Source organism: Magallana gigas, chromosome 8 (assembly GCF_963853765.1).
Source record: "Magallana gigas chromosome 8, xbMagGiga1.1, whole genome shotgun sequence".
NCBI lineage: Eukaryota > Metazoa > Mollusca > Bivalvia > Ostreida > Ostreidae > Magallana > Magallana gigas.
In genome coordinates, this window is record NC_088860.1 from 42,467,293 (window position 1) to 42,485,589 (window position 18,297).

Below are 18,297 nucleotides of genomic sequence, written 5' to 3' on the forward strand. Positions count from 1 at the left end.
AATTATCAAGTTCTTGAAAACTTGTTGACATCCCTATTAAAAAGATTAAGAACTGAATTGCTACAAGTTGGAATATTATTATGTATGAAAGCATCATAATTCTTTTTGACACAACAACTAATGAAACAACACTGATTGAAATATTTGTATTGACTTTATACAGCTGCTTTGATTAGAGTTCGCTGCTTTGATTAGAGTTCGCTGCTTTGATTAGAGGTACAACTATTGTACTCAAGTGAACAATATGGCCAAAGGGCTTCTTGCTGAAAAGATGATAATAGGGTATAATTAAGAACTTAAGTTTATACACACGTTTAAGATACTATATATCTATTTGAATGAGAATTAAACAATCTTTGAATTTTAGGGCTTTAATATTGAAATAAACTTTTGTTGTTTTTTTTTGTGTTTTGTTTTGTTGTTGGTTTTTTTTTTTTTGGGGGGGGGGGGGACAAGCCCAGCCTTGTGCTTTGATTTCTTTTGAACTTGTATATTAAAAAAAAACTTGTGATTTATTGATGGACATGCATTTGGAATTAGAAGGGATTGAAGTTTGTTCATTTTAAAACGCCATTGTTTTAAATTGAAAAAAAAAAGAAAATGTTCTAATGTATATGTATGAAAGAATTCTCATGGTCTAACTTTACAGTATTTTTTCTTTTATTTTGATTTAATTTGGTAAGAGTACATTGAGAAAAAATAACGCTAAGTCTTTAAATCACTTTTAGCCTGTAAATGGCATTGGGGAACATATGCTGCTTCAGAATAAAGAACCTTGCATTTTATCACAAAGGTTTTTTTTTTGTCATTTTGTAGATGCCAAGACGTAAAACTCTTGAAGGCAGGAAGCAGAGGGAGAAACAAAAAATGAGAATGAGGCAGAAGAGACAGCAGTCTCAGGGCCCAGACACTCCTCCCAATGAGCTGGTTTTAGAGTCCAGTGTTCCTGTTGGACCAGTGGATGGAGCAATCTCAGCTCCCCCGAGTAATTTTCTCGGGCAGGTTCCAATGGGGTTTCCTCAAAGTAAAAAACCCCTGGCCAGAGTGCAGGCCTCTCTTCGCGAGAGAATGCACTCACCTGCCCCGAGGTTGCCATCTCCTCGGGGAAGTCGTCTGTTTGTCCGTGAACAGGACAAGGCACCGTCCCCTGACTCCCCAGCGTGGGTTTGTGCTCCACCGAGGGCACCTGGACCGGACACCGTGCACGTGTCCGATTCAGCAGGTCAGGCGCAGCTGGATACCTCCAGGGAGGAGGAGACCAGCAGTATACTAAAAGATGAGGAAACTTTAACGACAAACAAAACGGATACTGAACGAAAAACAAAACGTATTCTGAACGAACACAAGATGCTAGAAACTATATATGAGAACCAGAACAATGATATTTCAGAGGAAATATATAATAACAAACACAATGAGATAGCAAAGAATATGTATACTGATCAGGACATTGAGATAACAAATAATATGATAGAGAACCAATGCATAAACGTTTCAGAGAATATGTATGATAGCCATGATCAGAGATCAAAGAATCTGTATGAGAATGAAGAGAATATGAATGGGAAACAAGTGAATGCCATATATGTTAATCTGTATCAGAATCAACAGACGAGTACAATGAAGGATATAAATGATAAAACAGAAAACGAGAATTGTCTCAAAAGAAATAAAAATGATGGAAGAGGGATAAAGAGGCAAAGGAATTTTATTTCAATACAAAGGAGTTACTTGGAAGGAAAGCCCAATGACGATGAATTTGCTTGTGGGAAAAAATTGAAAGTGTCCTCTAAATTTCCAAGTAATGAACACTTTCGTTTTGTTTCCAATAAAGTTATTCAAGGTTCATTCCATCAGGGAGACGTAATGTTTGGAGAAAATGCAGGTACTCAGTGTGTTGCAAATTGTCTGGCAAGTATTTCTTATCACAAAATGAAAAACGTAATGTATTGGACATCAGAAGACTTGGACAAAATACTTATAACAGGCAATGAACTGTACACTTTTCTGCAAAGAAGTTCATCAATAAGTAATAGATACTTGTTGGTAGAGGAACTACCACAACTCTTTGAATGTTTCGGTATGACATATGTTTTCAAAGCAGATGAGCCTCTGACCAGTGTGATTTTGCCTAGTAAGGAAGTGAATTATGCAGATTTTCATGCCTTGCCACTGAAGGAAGCATTAGAAATATCTCTTGGAGAGACGGATGGTTGTTTTGTTTGTTATGGAGGAAACTCTTTTGTAATTGGCAAATTTGAACATGGTTTTTTTCTGTTTGATTCCCACTCAAGGTCTATTGATGGAATAGTAAATGAAAATGGGAAAAGGACAAGAATTCTTTTAGCTGATCTGGGGCAGGTCTATATGCATCTTCATTCCTTAGCTTTTTCAATGGGATACTCACAGAACGTGCTTTGTAATTTAACTGGGGTGTATTGCAAAACTACTGATTTGACGAACACACAGAGAGAATTTGAATCGTTTGGTTTGACTGTTGGTGGAGAAAAAAAATCAGAAGGGAACAATGAAGAGTTTCAGAATGATGATTTCATAATTTTATCCCATGAAATCGAACGCTTTACGTTTTTGCCTCTAAATGAAGATGTCAAAAGGAATCTGTGTAAAGACCTGAATGTTCCTTTAATACGCATTGAAAATGTGAATATCGCTCAAGATATAGAAAAAGAATTAACTTCACCCGAAACAGAAAAAAAATTATTGGAGATGGGAATTGCTTCTTTAGAGCAGTATCTTTCAGTGTGTCAAACTCAGATGATTTCCATAGTACCATTCGGAGTGCTCTTTGCGCACACATGATGGCAAATCAAGAGTTATTTAAAACATTTTTACGTAATGGAGAGGAGTCTATTGAGAATCATCTTTCTGCTTCTTCTATGACACAAGAAGGAACATGGGCAACTGAGGTAGAGATTTTGGCAATGGCACACTTCTTAAGAGTTGATATCTTTACGTATTCTGGAGGTAGATGGGTGAAGTTTTCGGGGGACATGGTTACCAAGTGTCTGAACAAGAGACGTGGAGCAATTTATTTACATCATTTACATCAAAACCATTACAATGTCGTGGTGTCTATGCATGTCAACTCGGATAGTAATGAAACAGGACTTGTGCATGGAAAAATAGGAGAACATGTTATACAAAAGAGGAATATTAAAAGATCTTCATCAAGATTGACCTCTTATGAAAAGCAAAAAGACATAAAGAGAGAAAAATATAATCACAACACAGAATTTCGAAGCAAGAAATTAGCTGCAGCAGCCCTCAAGTATAGAGAACACAAGAGTTACCAATCATCTGTGAAGGAAAAATACAGAGAAAAGTATAGGTCTGATAACAAAGTCAGAGAAAGAAGCAAGAAGTTGTATGACAAAGATAGATATGTTAAGAGAGAGATAAGCAAAAAAAAGTACAAGTATAATGATGCCCATAGAGATGACCTTAAAGCAAGGAGCACAGAGAAATACAGGAGAAACACCTCGCATAGAGAAGATGTAAAAATGAGAAGTAAAGAGAAATATAGGACAGATCCTTTACACAAAGAGGAGATGAAGAAGAGAAGTATAACCAAATACCAATCAGATGATAAACACAGAGAAAATGTTAAGAATAGGAGTAAGCAGATCTACAAAAGTGATGAAGCTCACAGAAAGCGTGTGAATTCTGCAAGTACTTGGAGATATAATACCGATGAATCATACAGGAAAAGAAATCTAAGGAAAAGGTCTGTGAAGTATGAAGCAGATGAAGCCTTCAGGTCAAAAGCGAAAGTCTATAGTAAGGAAATGTATGCATCAAGTACTTCTGTCAGACTAAAGAAAAAAGATGCAGTAATACAGCAAAGAAGAGCAAAAAGTCAAAAACTAGAGAACGAAGAGGAAGTAGCAAACTTATTTAAGTGTAAAGTAAAGGAAGGCATTGATTACATATGTTGTTCTTGCAATCGACTCTTATTTCAAAATCAAGTCCAAAGATGCAATCCAAATACTTATGAGAAGAACGCAGAAGCAGCATTAGCAGCCGAGGTCAGCATTCAGGAAAAGTATTTCCATCAGTGTTCAGAGGTTTGCCTTCCAAATTGTACAAAATCATCATTGTGGATTTGCTTTACCTGTCATAGGAAGATTCTTAATGGGAAAATTCCAGCAGAGGCGACAGTGAACAATTTGTTTTTAGAAGATATTCCGAAGGAACTCTCTGATTTGAATTGCCTCGAAAGACACCTAATTGCATTGCAGATACCTTTTATGAAGGTAATGGGGCTTCCTCATGGTGGTCAAAGGAATGTTCATGGACCAGTTGTGTGTGTGCCATCAGACATGAAAAAGGTAACAAGTCTACCACTTAAGGAAGATGAAAATTTGTTGTTGCGTGTTAAATTGAAAAGGAAATTGAATTACAAAGGATATTTTGAATATCAGTTTGTAGACCCAAAGCATGTTTTTGCTGCCTTAGATTATTTGAAACAGAATAACAAATGGTATACAAATGTAACAATAGACAAGAATTGGAAAGAAAATGATTATGATGAAGTTGCAGACATCACTGAGGAAATACAACTAGATGATGAAGAAAACCAAGTAGCTACTGATACTTGTTTACAGCCATTAGATGTTGCACAGGAAGTTTTGGATCATTATTTTGATGACATATACAATATTGCACCTGGTGAAGGTAAGAATCCAGTACGTATGTTGCAAGAACCAGGAAACGAAGCTAAATCCTTCCCATATCTTTTCCCAAGCGGAAAGTTTTCGTGGAATGACGAGAGGTCGGAAAGGATAACGTTATCTAGATATTTCAACAACCGGTTAATGAATGCAGATAACCGATTTGCTAAAGATACAAGTTACATTTTCTTCAGCCAGTATTTATCAGAACTGAATCAAGTTATTGAAAAAACTCAAATCTCAATTCGAAAATCTGTCACAAAGATTGGTAGTGAGAAATTAGTTACACCAGACATGTTACAAGACCCTGACGCCCTTTCAAAGCTATTAAGAAATGACGAGGCATTACGGTTTATGCAACCTATTCGTGGAACACTAGCATATTGGTCAGCAGCCCAAAAAGATCTCCTCGCAATGCTTCGGCAGTTGGGAATACCTACGTGGTTTTGTTCTTTCTCTGCTGCAGAACATAGATGGAATGATGCTATTAGAACAATTTTACGACAACAGAATGACCACAGAGATCCAGATTTGTTGGATTGGTCTGAAAAAAATGAAGTACTGAGAAGTAATCCAGTTACTGTTGCGAGGATGTTTGAGCACAGGTTCCACATGTTTCAGAGAGATGTCATTTTATCACCATCGGAACCGATTGGAAAAGTTGTAGACTTTTTTCAGAGAGTTGAGTTTCAACAAAGAGGATCACCTCACATGCATTGCTTATATTGGGTTGAAAACTCTCCTAAAATTGATCAAGATGGCGAAAAGGCAGTTTGTAATTTCATTGATAAATATGTAACCTGCGCAGTTCCTTCAGAGGAAGAAGACGCTGAGTTAAGAAACATTGTGCTAGCCGTTCAACAACACAGTAAAAAACACTCAAAGTCATGCAGAAAGAAAGGCTCAGAATGCAGGTTTAATTTTCCTAGACCGCCTTCCGTGCGCACATTCATCACTTCACCTGAAACTGATGAAATTGATAAAAATATTGAAGCAGAAACAAAAAGCGAGGCACAGAAAACCGTTGCTAAAGATATGCTTATGCGTGTTTGGGATCAAATGCAACTCGACAACAATTCTTCAAGGACAGTAGAGGATATTTTCAATGCATTGGGATTGACGCAAGAACAATACGAAACAGCATATAACATGATTACGAAAAAGAAGGCAATTGTTCTAAAAAGAGAACCATGTGAGCTTTGGACCAATCAGTACAACTCGTGTCTTTTAAGGTGCTGGGATGCAAACATGGATATTCAATTTGTTTTGGATCCATTTAGCTGCATAGTTTATATCATTTCTTATATTTCAAAGTCCGAAAGAGAAATGGGGATGTTGCTTAAACAAACAAAGATTGAAGCTGAGGAAGGGAACTGTGAAGCACGCCAAACATTGAAGAAAATTGGCTCTGCGTACTTGAAACACCGGGAAGTGAGTGCACAAGAGGCTGTGTATCGTGTCTGTAATTTGAAAATGAAAGAGTGTTCAAGGAAGGTAGTTTTTGTACCAGTGGGAGAAAACCCAACCCGTTTAAGCAAACCGCTTTCTCAGATAAAACAAAAGACACATAAGAAGAAAGAAGAGACAAATCAGGAGGAAAATGAGGAGGAGGAGGATATATGGATGACAAACATTGTTGAAAGGTACGAACATCGACCGAACAAAACAATGTTTCATGACATGTGTTTGGCTGAATTCTGTTCAGAATACCGCGTTCTTGCAAAATCGCAGGTTCCGAAGACTCCAAATGAAAATGTATTCGAATTGCAGAATTCAAAGGGATTTATACAAAAGAGAACAAGAACAAAACCAGCTGTTATCAGATACCCAAGGTTTAGGGTTGACAAAATGTCTGAAAAATATTATCAGTGTCTCCTACAGCTCTTCCTGCCTCATGAGAGAGAAACTCAATTAAAACCACCAGCTTTTGATCTATATCAGACATTTTATGAGAATGGTCATGTTAAAACTAAAAATGATCAGAACTTACAGGCAGTCAAATTATTGGTCGATAGAAATCATGCAAAATTTGCGGAAAATGAAGAAATGATATCGAATGCACAAGAAACGTTTGAGACTATTGGGGAACCGCAGGATGCATGGGCAAGTTTATGTCCAGAAACTGAACTAATGCGAAAGGAATGTATGGAGGAAAGAAGTACTCTAAATGTGTTGGATGATCATGTCGATGAAATACCAGATATGGAAACCGAGCCAAATTCAGCTGATGTCATGTTCAAAGTGCAACAAAATAACCAATCCAGAGAAGAAGCCATGCATATTATTCAAAACCTTAATGAGACACAGAGAAATATATTTTATTATGTAAGAGACTGGTGTCTAGAGAAATCATCGGGACAAAACCCAGACCCCTTTCACATATTTATAACAGGTGGTGCAGGTACCGGAAAAAGTCACGTTATCAAGGCTATTCATTACGAAGCTTCACGTTTGCTTGCAAAGAACATGTCGACGCCAGATAGTTTAGCAGTACTGCTGACTGCTTTCACGGGAACAGCTGCATTCAACATTGGTGGAAATACTATTCATCACCTGTTTTCAATGCCAAAGTTTATGCGTCTACCATATGAACCATTGAAAGAACAGACTCTCAGTGAATTAAGGATACATCTTCAAGATCTTAATGTACTGGTAATTGATGAAGAGTCAATGGTTTACAAGAGACTGCTGTATTATATTCATGAAAGGCTTGTACAAATAAAAAAGAGCAAAGAGCCGTTTGGAGGAGTAAGTGTCATTGCGGTAGGTGACTTTTACCAACTACCTCCTGTGAAACAACGTAAAGATGAAAGACTCTACAAAGACAATATTTCATATCCAGTTGATCATTGGCAAGAATTGTTCAAAGTTGTCGAGTTATCAGAAATCATGAGACAAAAACAGGATATACCATTTGCAGAAGTTCTAAATTCTCTTCGTACACGAGAATTGCAGGAACCACTTACTAATGAAACCTTGTCTATGCTTCATGAGTGTGTTAGGGAGGGACCAGATGATGTGTTACATGTATATGCTACAAACGATGAAGTAAACAATTACAATCTTAAAATGCTACGTAACAGTTGCGATAATTTTGTTGAGATTAATGCTCAGGATTTCGAGAAAGACACAGCAACAGGGAAACTGACTCTGAGAAAAAAGCCTATATCTAGATCAAAAACAGAAGGTTTGACCAGCTCCCTTTTGGTTGCGGTGAATGCACGGGTAATGCTGACTCGAAATTGTAATGTAGAGGACGGACTTGTAAACGGTGTCATGGGGAAAATTTTGCATTTTTTATTGAAAGATGGAAATGTTGATCATGTTCTTGCAGTTGGTGTGTTATTCGATAATATGAATGTTGGACAAAGAACTGGGAGAAAAACCCCAGAAGGAAATGTTGTTTTAATCGAGAGGGTGCAAGAGGAAGTTATTGAAAAGAAATCACGATCATTTATCAGACACCAGTTTCCTCCACGACTATCATGGGCATGTACAGCTCACAAGGTTCAAGGAATGACGGTTGACAAAGTCGTTGTCAATTTAGACCGAACATTTTCTGCAGGTCAAGGATATGTTGCCTTAACAAGAGTGAAATGCAAAGACGGATTGTTCATCGAAACCAACGATGTCAGTACATTACATAAAAAGGTATACGCCGATGCTGAAGTAAAAAGTGCCCTCTTTGGTATGAATAAATTAAAGTTTCCAAATAGATTTGATAGGTCATCTCTGTGTACCAAAGTTATACTTCACAACATTCAGAGTCTTAAAGCACACTTTTCAGATCTGCAGCACGATTTGCGTTTTACAGAAGCAGATATAATCAGTTTGACTGAGACCAGGTTGAGACCAAATGAAAATCTCATCAACTTTTCTTTGGATGGATTTTCTTTCCACTCTCAAGCGAGAGGAAATGTATATGATGATCAGTCTATAGATTTGCATACCAAACGTGTTGCAAAGGGTGGTGGAGTTGCTGTGTACATTAAAGGTAATGAAAATGATAAAAAAGTTACCCTTCTTCCTGTGAACAATATTGAAGGTATTGCTGTCAATTTACAAAGCATTCAAACAGTAATTCTTACCTTATACCGCCCCGGCACAACCACTGCATGCAAGTTTCTACAGCGCCTTCAAATGTTACTTGAACATTATAGGAAAGACAACTGGAACATTGTTTGCATTGGGGACTTCAATGAGGATGCACACTTAACAGGACCAATTCAATCGTTCATGAAAAATCAGGGATTTAGACAGCTTGTTTCTTTCAATACAACAGAAGGGGCAACAATTCTTGACCACGTGTATGTTTCTGGATCTTTGCAAGTGGGCGTTAACAAAATGTCCACGTACTTTAGTTATCATGATGCTGTTGTTGCCACAATTTATCCAAATGATGATAATGCTTGAAATGTTCCATACTTGTTGCTGACAAGCAAATATCAATGAGTGCCAAATACCACAGAGCATCAAAAACACATGGTTATTATATTGTTAAGATAATGCATATACAGTTTAATATTGGTATCGTGAACAAGGGATACATGAATACTCTTAATAAGTCAAAGTCAATTGCCGGTCCCGACCGTTTTCTCCAAGTAAATGTTTTAAACTCGAATACGGAAATCTAGAATACCCCGCTTATATCGATGTAAATTGCAGAGCCGCACCCTACTTTAACCCCGTTTATCTCAAAGTAGAGCTATTTTTTCCGATCGGGTGAACATAATTAGTGTCATTACTTCACATATTTCTGCCCAGGACATTATTCACATCTTTCAAACTAGTGTTACCTCAAACATGTAGAATGTATGTTAATTAGGAGCTCGAGTGTTTTGTACAGTTTACTATATATTTTTAAAATTAGGTTTAAAACACAGCCATGGTTACCGATAATGTGCTTAATTAAACACCATATCGATCTAAGAATGATAGTTGCCAAATTCATAAAATGATTAATTACGGAACCGAGTTTATTATTTCATGTACAATTATAAAAACAATGTAGCATGAATAGGATACGAAGATTAAATACCAATTCAAGTGTTTCAGAAACAGCTCATGTGTATTGAACATTTTAAACTAATCAGATTACCATCGCATAAATGAACGTCCACCGTCATTTCCGTTCGTCACCGGTAGGAACTATAAACATTAAATTTTCAACTTTTTTGTTCTTAAATATTTTGCTGTTATTTATCAATTAACGCGCTTTAATAAATGTCTATTGATATCTCTATAGAGGATTCAATGGAATTTGAAGAAGTGATAAGACATGAAGGAAAAGAAACACTATCCAAATAGTTTTTAAAGGTGAATTCAAACGGAAGACCTCTCGTTGCTCGCAACGAGATCGCGTCTAGTTTTTATTCTCTTTTTTTCTTCCCATTTTTGTGCACGCGATTTCTCAGAAACGGCTCAACCGATCTCCATCAAATTTTCAGATGTGATAGATAGTGGTCTGAAGTTGATAGCGAATTTTTTGCACTGATGACGTCACATCCGTTTTGGAGATATTGAGATTTTTCTATTTTTTATATGGGTATTTTGTCTGCGGCCGTTCTCCTAAACTATAAGTGATTTTGAGCTCAAATTTCTACGGTTGGTAAACGAAAGATTGAAGTTTTGCATGATTGTTGTTTTGTATGTTTAGCACTACTGGCGCCAAAGCTCGCTATGGCTCGAAAATTGACATTAAAAAAGCGTCGTAATTTTTTGTGCTTTTCTCTCTTTATCTCTTTTCTGGAAAATATTTTGTTAAAACATGTAATGTAAAAAAAGTTTATATTTACAAGACCTTTCTGCTGATATCAGGAAAAAGGGGCTGGCCCCTCAAATAAGGGACCTAAAGGGCTCTAAAGTCTGTTACCCATAACTCTTTACCGAGGGATATTTTTTAATAGATTATAGAAGCAAATATGTTTATCTTACAAATATAAAGCCAAGCAGTGTAACGATTTTCTCATATGTTACGTAATTAGGGGTTTTTAGGGGTCAGAAGTCCAAAACTTTGACCACCTGTATCTCAAAACGGAAAAATATTTTGAAATGCAGTATAAAAGAAAAGATGCTCAAAATGATGTACTTAACACCATGCAACCTAAAAAATTAGGTTCAGCGGCCCCAATAAGGAGATAAGGGACCGGCCCCTAAAACATTCTTTCTCAGATATCTCAAAAATGGTAACGAATTTCTGAACACTTGTTGAACAAAATGTCTTTATAATCAAATGACCTTTCATTTGATACCAAGAAAAAGGGGCTGGCCCTTAATATTAGGGACCTAGAGGGCTCTAAAGTCTTTTTACTATAGTTCTTTACTGAGGGATATTTTGTAATAAATTATAGAAGCAAATATGTTTATCTTACAAATATGAAGCCAAGCAGTGTAACGATTTTCTCATCTGTTACGTAATTAAGGATTTTTAGGGGTCAGAAGTCCAAAACTTTGACCACCTATATCTCAAAACGGAAAAATATTTTGAAATGCAGTATAAAAGAAAAGATGCTCAAAATGATGTCCTTAACAACATGCAGCCTAAAAAATTAGGTTCAGCGGCCCCAATAAGGAGATAAGGGACCGGCCCCTAAAATATTCTTTCTGAGATATCTCAAGAATGGTAACGGATTTCTGAACACTTGTTGAACAAAATGTCTTTATAATCAAATGACCTTTCATTTGATACCATGAAAAGGGGCTGGCCCCTAATATTAGGGACCTAGAGGACTCTAAAGTCTTTTTCCTATAGTTCTTTACCGAGGGGTATTTCGTAATAGATTACAGAAGCAAATATGTTTATATAACAGTTATGTAGCCTAACGTTATAATGATTTTTCTCATGTGTTACGTAATTAAGGATTTTTAGGGGCAAAAGTCCAAAAATTTGATAACCTATATCTCAAAAAGAAAAAATATTTTGAAATGCAGTATAAAAGAAAAGATGCTCAAAATAATGTACCTAATAACATGCAACCTTACAATTTTTGTTCAGCGGCCCCAATAAGGAGATAAGGTCCGGCCCCTGAAATATTCTTTCTGAAATATCTCAAGAACGGTGCGAATTTCTAAACACCTGAAACAAAATAGTATCAGGCACTTAAAATGAAGATCCTCTTTTCCTGTTTTAAATCATGTATAGCTGTTAAATAGCAAAATCAAGATCGAACATAAATCTCAATTACTAAAATCAGACGGAAGACCTCCTCGTTGCTGGCAACGAGATCGTGTCTAGTTATTATTATTATTTTCCACAAATTTTGTGCACGCGATATCTCGAAAACTATTCGGCCGATTTCGACCATTTTTTCACAGATGATTGCCAGTGGTCATAATTCTAGAAGTTTTTTGAAATTTTGAAATCGTCACTTCCGGTTCCGATTTACAGCCGATTTTGTAAGTTTTTACGACCTATTTTGTGCAGACATAAGCTCAGAGACTATAAGAGATATAAATATGAAATTTTCAGGATAGGTAGACCATAGTTTGAAGATGTGCAGAACGTAGTTTTTTTGCGCCAGTGGCGCCATTTCTTTGAGCTCGCCTAGGCTCGAAAATTGGATACGAATTTTGCATCAAAAATTTCATACATTTTGATCTGTATCTTTTAATCAGTTAATATTTTGTTAAGAAATATATAACAAAAGTGGTAGATAATCAAAAGTTCTTTCCAATAAAATCAAGAAAAAGAGGCCGGCCCCTTTATTTAGGGGCCAAGACACTTATAAACTCTAATACAAATAACTTAAAAACGATAAAGATTTTGTAATGCATTATAGAAGCAAAGTTGTTGACCGTAACAATATCTATCAGGAAAAATCATGACCACGACCATTTATTACGTAACTAGGGATTTTTAGGGGTCAAAGTACTGAAACTTTGACGCAATATATCAAGAGAAGGAGACATATTTTGTAAAGCTTTGTAGAAGAGAAAATGCTTGCGTTGATGATTCTAATCGATTCCATCAATCAAAACACCAATGTATGTCCCCATTAAGGATCTAGAGGGCTGGCCCCTAAAATATTCAATAATTTATATCTAAAAAATTATCAACAATTTTAGATAGACGTAAGAGCAAAAAGTGTTAGAATTTGTGAGACCTGTCGATTGAAGTTAAGAAAAAGGGACTGGCCCCTTAAATTAGGGGCCAAGACACTCGTAAACTCTATTACAAATAACTTAAAAATGATAAAGATTTATCAATGCGTTTTTGAAGCAAAGTTGTTGATCGTACCAATATCTATTAGAAAAAATTATTGCCACGCCCATTTATTACGTATTTAGGGATCTTTAGGGGCCAAAGTACTTAAACTTTGACGCAATATAACTAGAGAAGTAGACATTTTTTGTTAGACATGATAGAAGAGAAAATGTTTGAATTTATGGTTTAAATCGATTCCACTTATCAAAACACGAATTCCTGTCCCCATTAAGGATCTAGAGGGCTGGCCCCTAAAATATTCAAACATTTGTATCTCAAAAATCAACAACAATTTAAGATGGGTGTAAGAACAAAAAATGTTTGTATTCTTAAGACCTTTTCAAAAAAATTAAGAAAAAGGGGCTGGCCCCTTTAATTAGGGGCCAAGTCACTCGTAAACTCTATTACAAATAACTTAAAACAATAAAGATTTTATAATGCATTATAGAAGCAAAGTTGTTGATCGTAACAATATCTATCAGAAAAAATTATGGCCAGGCCCATATTTTGTTAAGCATTGAAGAAGAGAAAATGTTTGCATTGATGATTCTAATCGATTCCATTAATCAATGCACCAATGTATGTCCCCATTAAAGATCTAGAGGGCTGGTCCCTAAAATATTCAATCATTTGTATCTCAAAAATAAAGAACAATTTTAGGTGGTTGTAAGAACAAAAAATGTTGGTATTCGTAAGACCTTTTGAATGAACTCTTGGGAAAGGGGCTGGCCACTTAAATTAGGGGCCAAGAGACTCGTAAAGTCTCTTACAAATACCTTAAAAACGATTAAGATTCTGTAATGCATTATAGAAGCAAAGTTGTTGATCGTAACAATATTAGTTTGTAAAACTCATTGCCACACCCACTGATGACGTCAATAGGGATTTTAGGGGACTTAAATTTTAAATCTTTAATGTGCTGTATGTGAAAAAGCAAAACTCTTTGTCAAGCATTTTAAAGGATATTGACAATCGTAAACATTATCTGAAAGGGAGGGGTTGAGTGGTAATTCTGAAGTTTTATTGATATTTTAAAGGTATCGTTTAAAAAATTGAACGGAAGACCTACTCGTTACTCGTAACGAGATCGTATCTAGTTATTATTATTATTATTTTTTTTCTTACCGATTTTGTGCACGCGATATCTCGGAAACGGCTGAACTGATTTACGTCAAATTTTAAGTTCTGATAGGTAATGATCTGAACCTTGTTGGAAATTTTTTTTGTTGATGACGTCACTTCCTGTCTTGAGATATCGTGGATTTAACTGTTTTTATAGGGGTATTTTGTGCGGAGAACTCCTCTTTTATCATTTAAGATATGATGTTGAACTTTTCAGGGCTGATAGACGAAAGATTGAAATAGTGTCTAATGGTAATTAATCATCTTTATCTCAAAGAGCGCCGAAGCTCGCCCGAGCTTGAAAATTAAGATTAAAAAGGCGTCGTGATTTTTCTTGGTTTTCTTTTAATATCTCTTTTCTCGAAAGCATTTTGTTAAAACAAGTAGAACAAAAAAACTTAATTAAATCAAGAGCTTTCATTTGAGATCAAGAAAAAGGGGCTGACCCTTCAAATTAGGGGCTGAGGGGGCTCTAAAGTCTTTTAATGATAACTTTTTACCGTGAAATATTTTGTGATGCATTGTAGAAGCAATTATGTTTATTCTTAGGTCATTAACCTAAACATGGCAATCATTTACTCCTATGTTACGTAATTAGGGATTTTAAGGGACCAGAAGTCCAAAACTTTGATGCTCAATATCTCAAAATGAAGAAACATTTGGATAAGCAATATTGAACAAAAGATGCTCAAAATATTGAGCTTAACAATCTGAAACCATAATTTTCTTGTTATGCGGTCCCTTAAAGGAGTTACAGGGTCGGCCCCTAAAACGACCCTCTCCAGATATCTCGAGAACGGTACAAAATTTGTAAACACTTTTTGAACAAAATGTGTTTGAATTGACAAGAGCTTTCATTTGAAATCATGAAAAAGGGGCTGGCCCTTCAAATTAGGGGCTGAGGGGGCTCTAAAGTCTTTTAATGATAACTTTTTACCGTGAAATATTTTGTGATGCGTTATAGAAGCAATTAGGTTTATTCTTAGGTCATTAACCTAATCATGGCAATCATTTACTTCTATGTTACGTAATTAGGGATTTTAAGGGGCCAGAAGTCAAAAACTTTGATGCTCAATATCTCAAAATGAAGAAACATTTGGATAAGCAATATTGAACAAAAGATGCTCAAAATATTGAGCTTAACAATAATCAACTATAATTTCTTTGTTATGCGGTCCCTAAAAGGAGTTACATGGTCGGCCCCTAACACGACCCTCCCAAGATATCTCGAGAACGTACAACATTTGTAATTACTTGTTGAACAAAAAGTGTTTGAATTGACAAGAGCTTTCATTTGAAATCATGAAAAAGGGGCTGGCCCTTCAAATAAGGGGCTGAGGGGGCTCTAAAGTATTTTAATAATAACTTTTTACTGTTAAATATTTTTTGATACGTTATAGAAGCAATTATGTTCATTCTAATGTTATGTACATGTACATGGCAATCATATACTCTTATGTTACGTAATTAGGGATTTTAAGGGGCCAGAAGTCTAAAGCTTTGATGCTCAATATCTCAAAATGGAGGAAAACTTTGGAAAGCAATATTGAACAAAAGATGCTCAAACTATTGAGCTTAACAATGTACAACCATATATTGTTTTTATCTGGACCCTAACAGGAGTTTTAGGACCGGATATCAAAACGATTTTTCCCAGATATCTCAAAAACGGTAACCAATTTCTAAATACTTATTAGTGGTACACAAAAATACCTTTTGACTAAAATGAATGAAAAGGAGCTGATCTCTCAAATAAGGGACACCAAAGGGATAAATAGTCTTTCACCCATTACTCATAGATCCCGCCTCCTTTTCCGGATACGTTTCGTTGATGAAGGTCAAGAGTAAGGTTATTCCATATTCTAAAAATCGGACGGAAGACCTCCTCGTTGCTCGCAACGAGATCGTGTCTAGTTAAGGTCTTCCGTTTCCAACGGAAGACCTTATTGTTTTCGTTCGGTTTCTTTTTCCCTATTATTATTATTAAGGTCTTCCGTTTCCAGCGGAAGACCTTATTGTTTTCGTTCGGTTTCTTTTTCCCTATTATTATTATTTTTCTTTTTTTTTCTTACAAATTTTGTGCACGCGATTTCTCAAAAACGACTCGACCGATTTTCATGAAACTTTCAGATATAATAGATAGTGATAAAAACCTTATAGGTTTTATATTATATTGATGACGTCACTTCCGTTTTTGAGATATTGACGTTTTAGCGATTTTTAGAGGGGTTGCTTGTTCCTCTAACTTCTCCTAAACTATAAAAGATATTGAGTTCAAACTTTCATGGAATGGTAGACAAAAAATTGTAGATTTGCAATTTTATTTTCATTTTGAACTGGATTGAAAGGCGCCGAAGCTCGCCTGGACCCGAACATTTAGTTTAAAAAAATGTCGTATTTTTTTCTTGTTTTCTTTGTTTATCTCTTTTCTGAAAAATATTTTGTTTAAACATGTAATAGAAAAAAGGTTTATATTTACAGGAACTTTCATTTGATATCAAGAAAAAGGGGCTGGCCCCTCAAATTAAGGAACCAAAGGAATTTAAAGTCTTTATTCTGTAGCCCTTTACTGAGAGATATTTTGTGAAATGATGTAGAAGCAAATGTGTTTATTTTATAGTTATGTATTCAAGCAATGTAATGATTTTATCATGTGTTACGTAGTTAAGGGGTTTTAGGGGCCAAAAGTCAAAAATTTTGATCACCCATATCTCAGAAAGGAAAAATATTTTGTAATGCAATACAGAAGAAAAGTTGTTCAAAATGATGTTGTCAACAAAATGCAACCGTCAAAATTTCGTTAAACGGCCCCTAAAAGGAGTTAAGGGACCGGCCCGTAAAACCTTCTTTCTCATATATCTCCAAAACGGTAACAATATTTTAAACATTTGTTGAACAAAATTTGTGTAGAATTAAATGACCTTTTATTTGATACCAAGAAAAAGGGGCTGGCCCCTAAAATGAGGGGACAAAAGGCCTCTAAAGTCTTTAATATGTAGCCCTTTACTGAGAGATATTTTGTGAAATGATGTAGAAGCAAATGTGTTTATTTTATAGTTATGTATTCAAGCAATGTAATGATGTTATCATGTGTTACGTAATTAAGGGGTTTTAGGGGCCAAAAGTCAAAAATTTTGATCATCCATATCTCAGGAAGGAAAAATATTTTGTAATGCAATACAGAAGAAAAGTTGTTCAAAATGATGTTCTCAACAAAATGCAATAGTCAAAATTTCGTTAAACAGCCCCTAAAAGGAGTTAAGGGACCGGCCCCTAAAACCTTCTTTCTCATATATCTCCAAAACGGTAACGATATTTTAAACACTTGTTGAACAAAATTTGTGAAGAATTAAATAACCTTTTATTTGATACCAAGAAAAAGGGGCTGGCCCCTTAAATTAGGGGACCAAAGGCCTCTAAATTCTTTAATCTGTAGCCCTTTACTGAGGGATATTTTGTGATCGGTTATAGAAGCAAATATGTTTATCTTACAGTTATGTATCCAAGCAAAGTAATGATTTTATCATGTGTTACATAATAAGGGTTTTTTAGGGGCCAAAATTATAGAATTTTGATCACCAATATCTCAGAAAGGAAAACTATTTTGAAATGCAGTAAAGAAGAAAAGATACTCAGAAAGATGTACTTAATAAGATGCAATTTTCAAAATTTCGTTAAATGGCCCCTATAAGGAGTTAAGGGATCAGCCCCTTAAACGTTCTTTCCCATATATCTCAAGAACGGTAACGAATTTCTAAACAGTTGTTAAACAAAATGTGTTGAGATTCAATTTACCTTTTATTTGATATCAAAAAAGGGGCTGGCCCCTAAAATTAGGAAACTAAAGGGCTCTAAAATGTTTCATCTGTAGCTCTTTACTGGGGGAAATTTAATGAAAGGCTATAGAAGCAAATATGTTTATCTTACAGTTCTGTATCCAAGTAATGTAATGATTTTTTCATGTGTTATGGAATAAGGATTTTTTAGGGGTCAAGGGTCCATAAACTATGACCAGCTATATCTCAAAAAGGAAAATGTTTTGAAATGCAGTGTAGAAGAAAAGATACTCAAAATGATGTACTTTACAAAATGCAACCTTCAAAATTTGGTACAGCGGCTCCAATAAGGAGGTAAGGGACTGGCCCCTAAAACTTTTTTTTCTCAGATATCTTAAGAACGGTGACGAATTTCTAAACACTTATTGAACAAAGCTCTTATCCCTCAAACAAAATCGTATCTGGCCCTTCTAATAGAATGTAGACCCCGTTTTTCTATTCTAAA

At 35.5% G+C, this 18,297-nt stretch overlaps 1 protein-coding gene across 1 annotated transcript; it reads left to right on the top strand.

The window, feature by feature from the left end:
• Positions 1-816: 816 nt before the first annotated feature.
• On the top strand, positions 817-8,218 carry LOC136271011 (uncharacterized). Its single transcript, XM_066070076.1, has 3 exons — positions 817-1,572; positions 3,213-7,916; positions 8,153-8,218. Exons 1-3 carry the CDS (start codon positions 817-819, stop codon positions 8,216-8,218), a joined length of 5,526 nt encoding a protein of 1,841 aa, XP_065926148.1.
• The last annotated feature ends 10,079 nt before the right edge of the window (positions 8,219-18,297 follow it).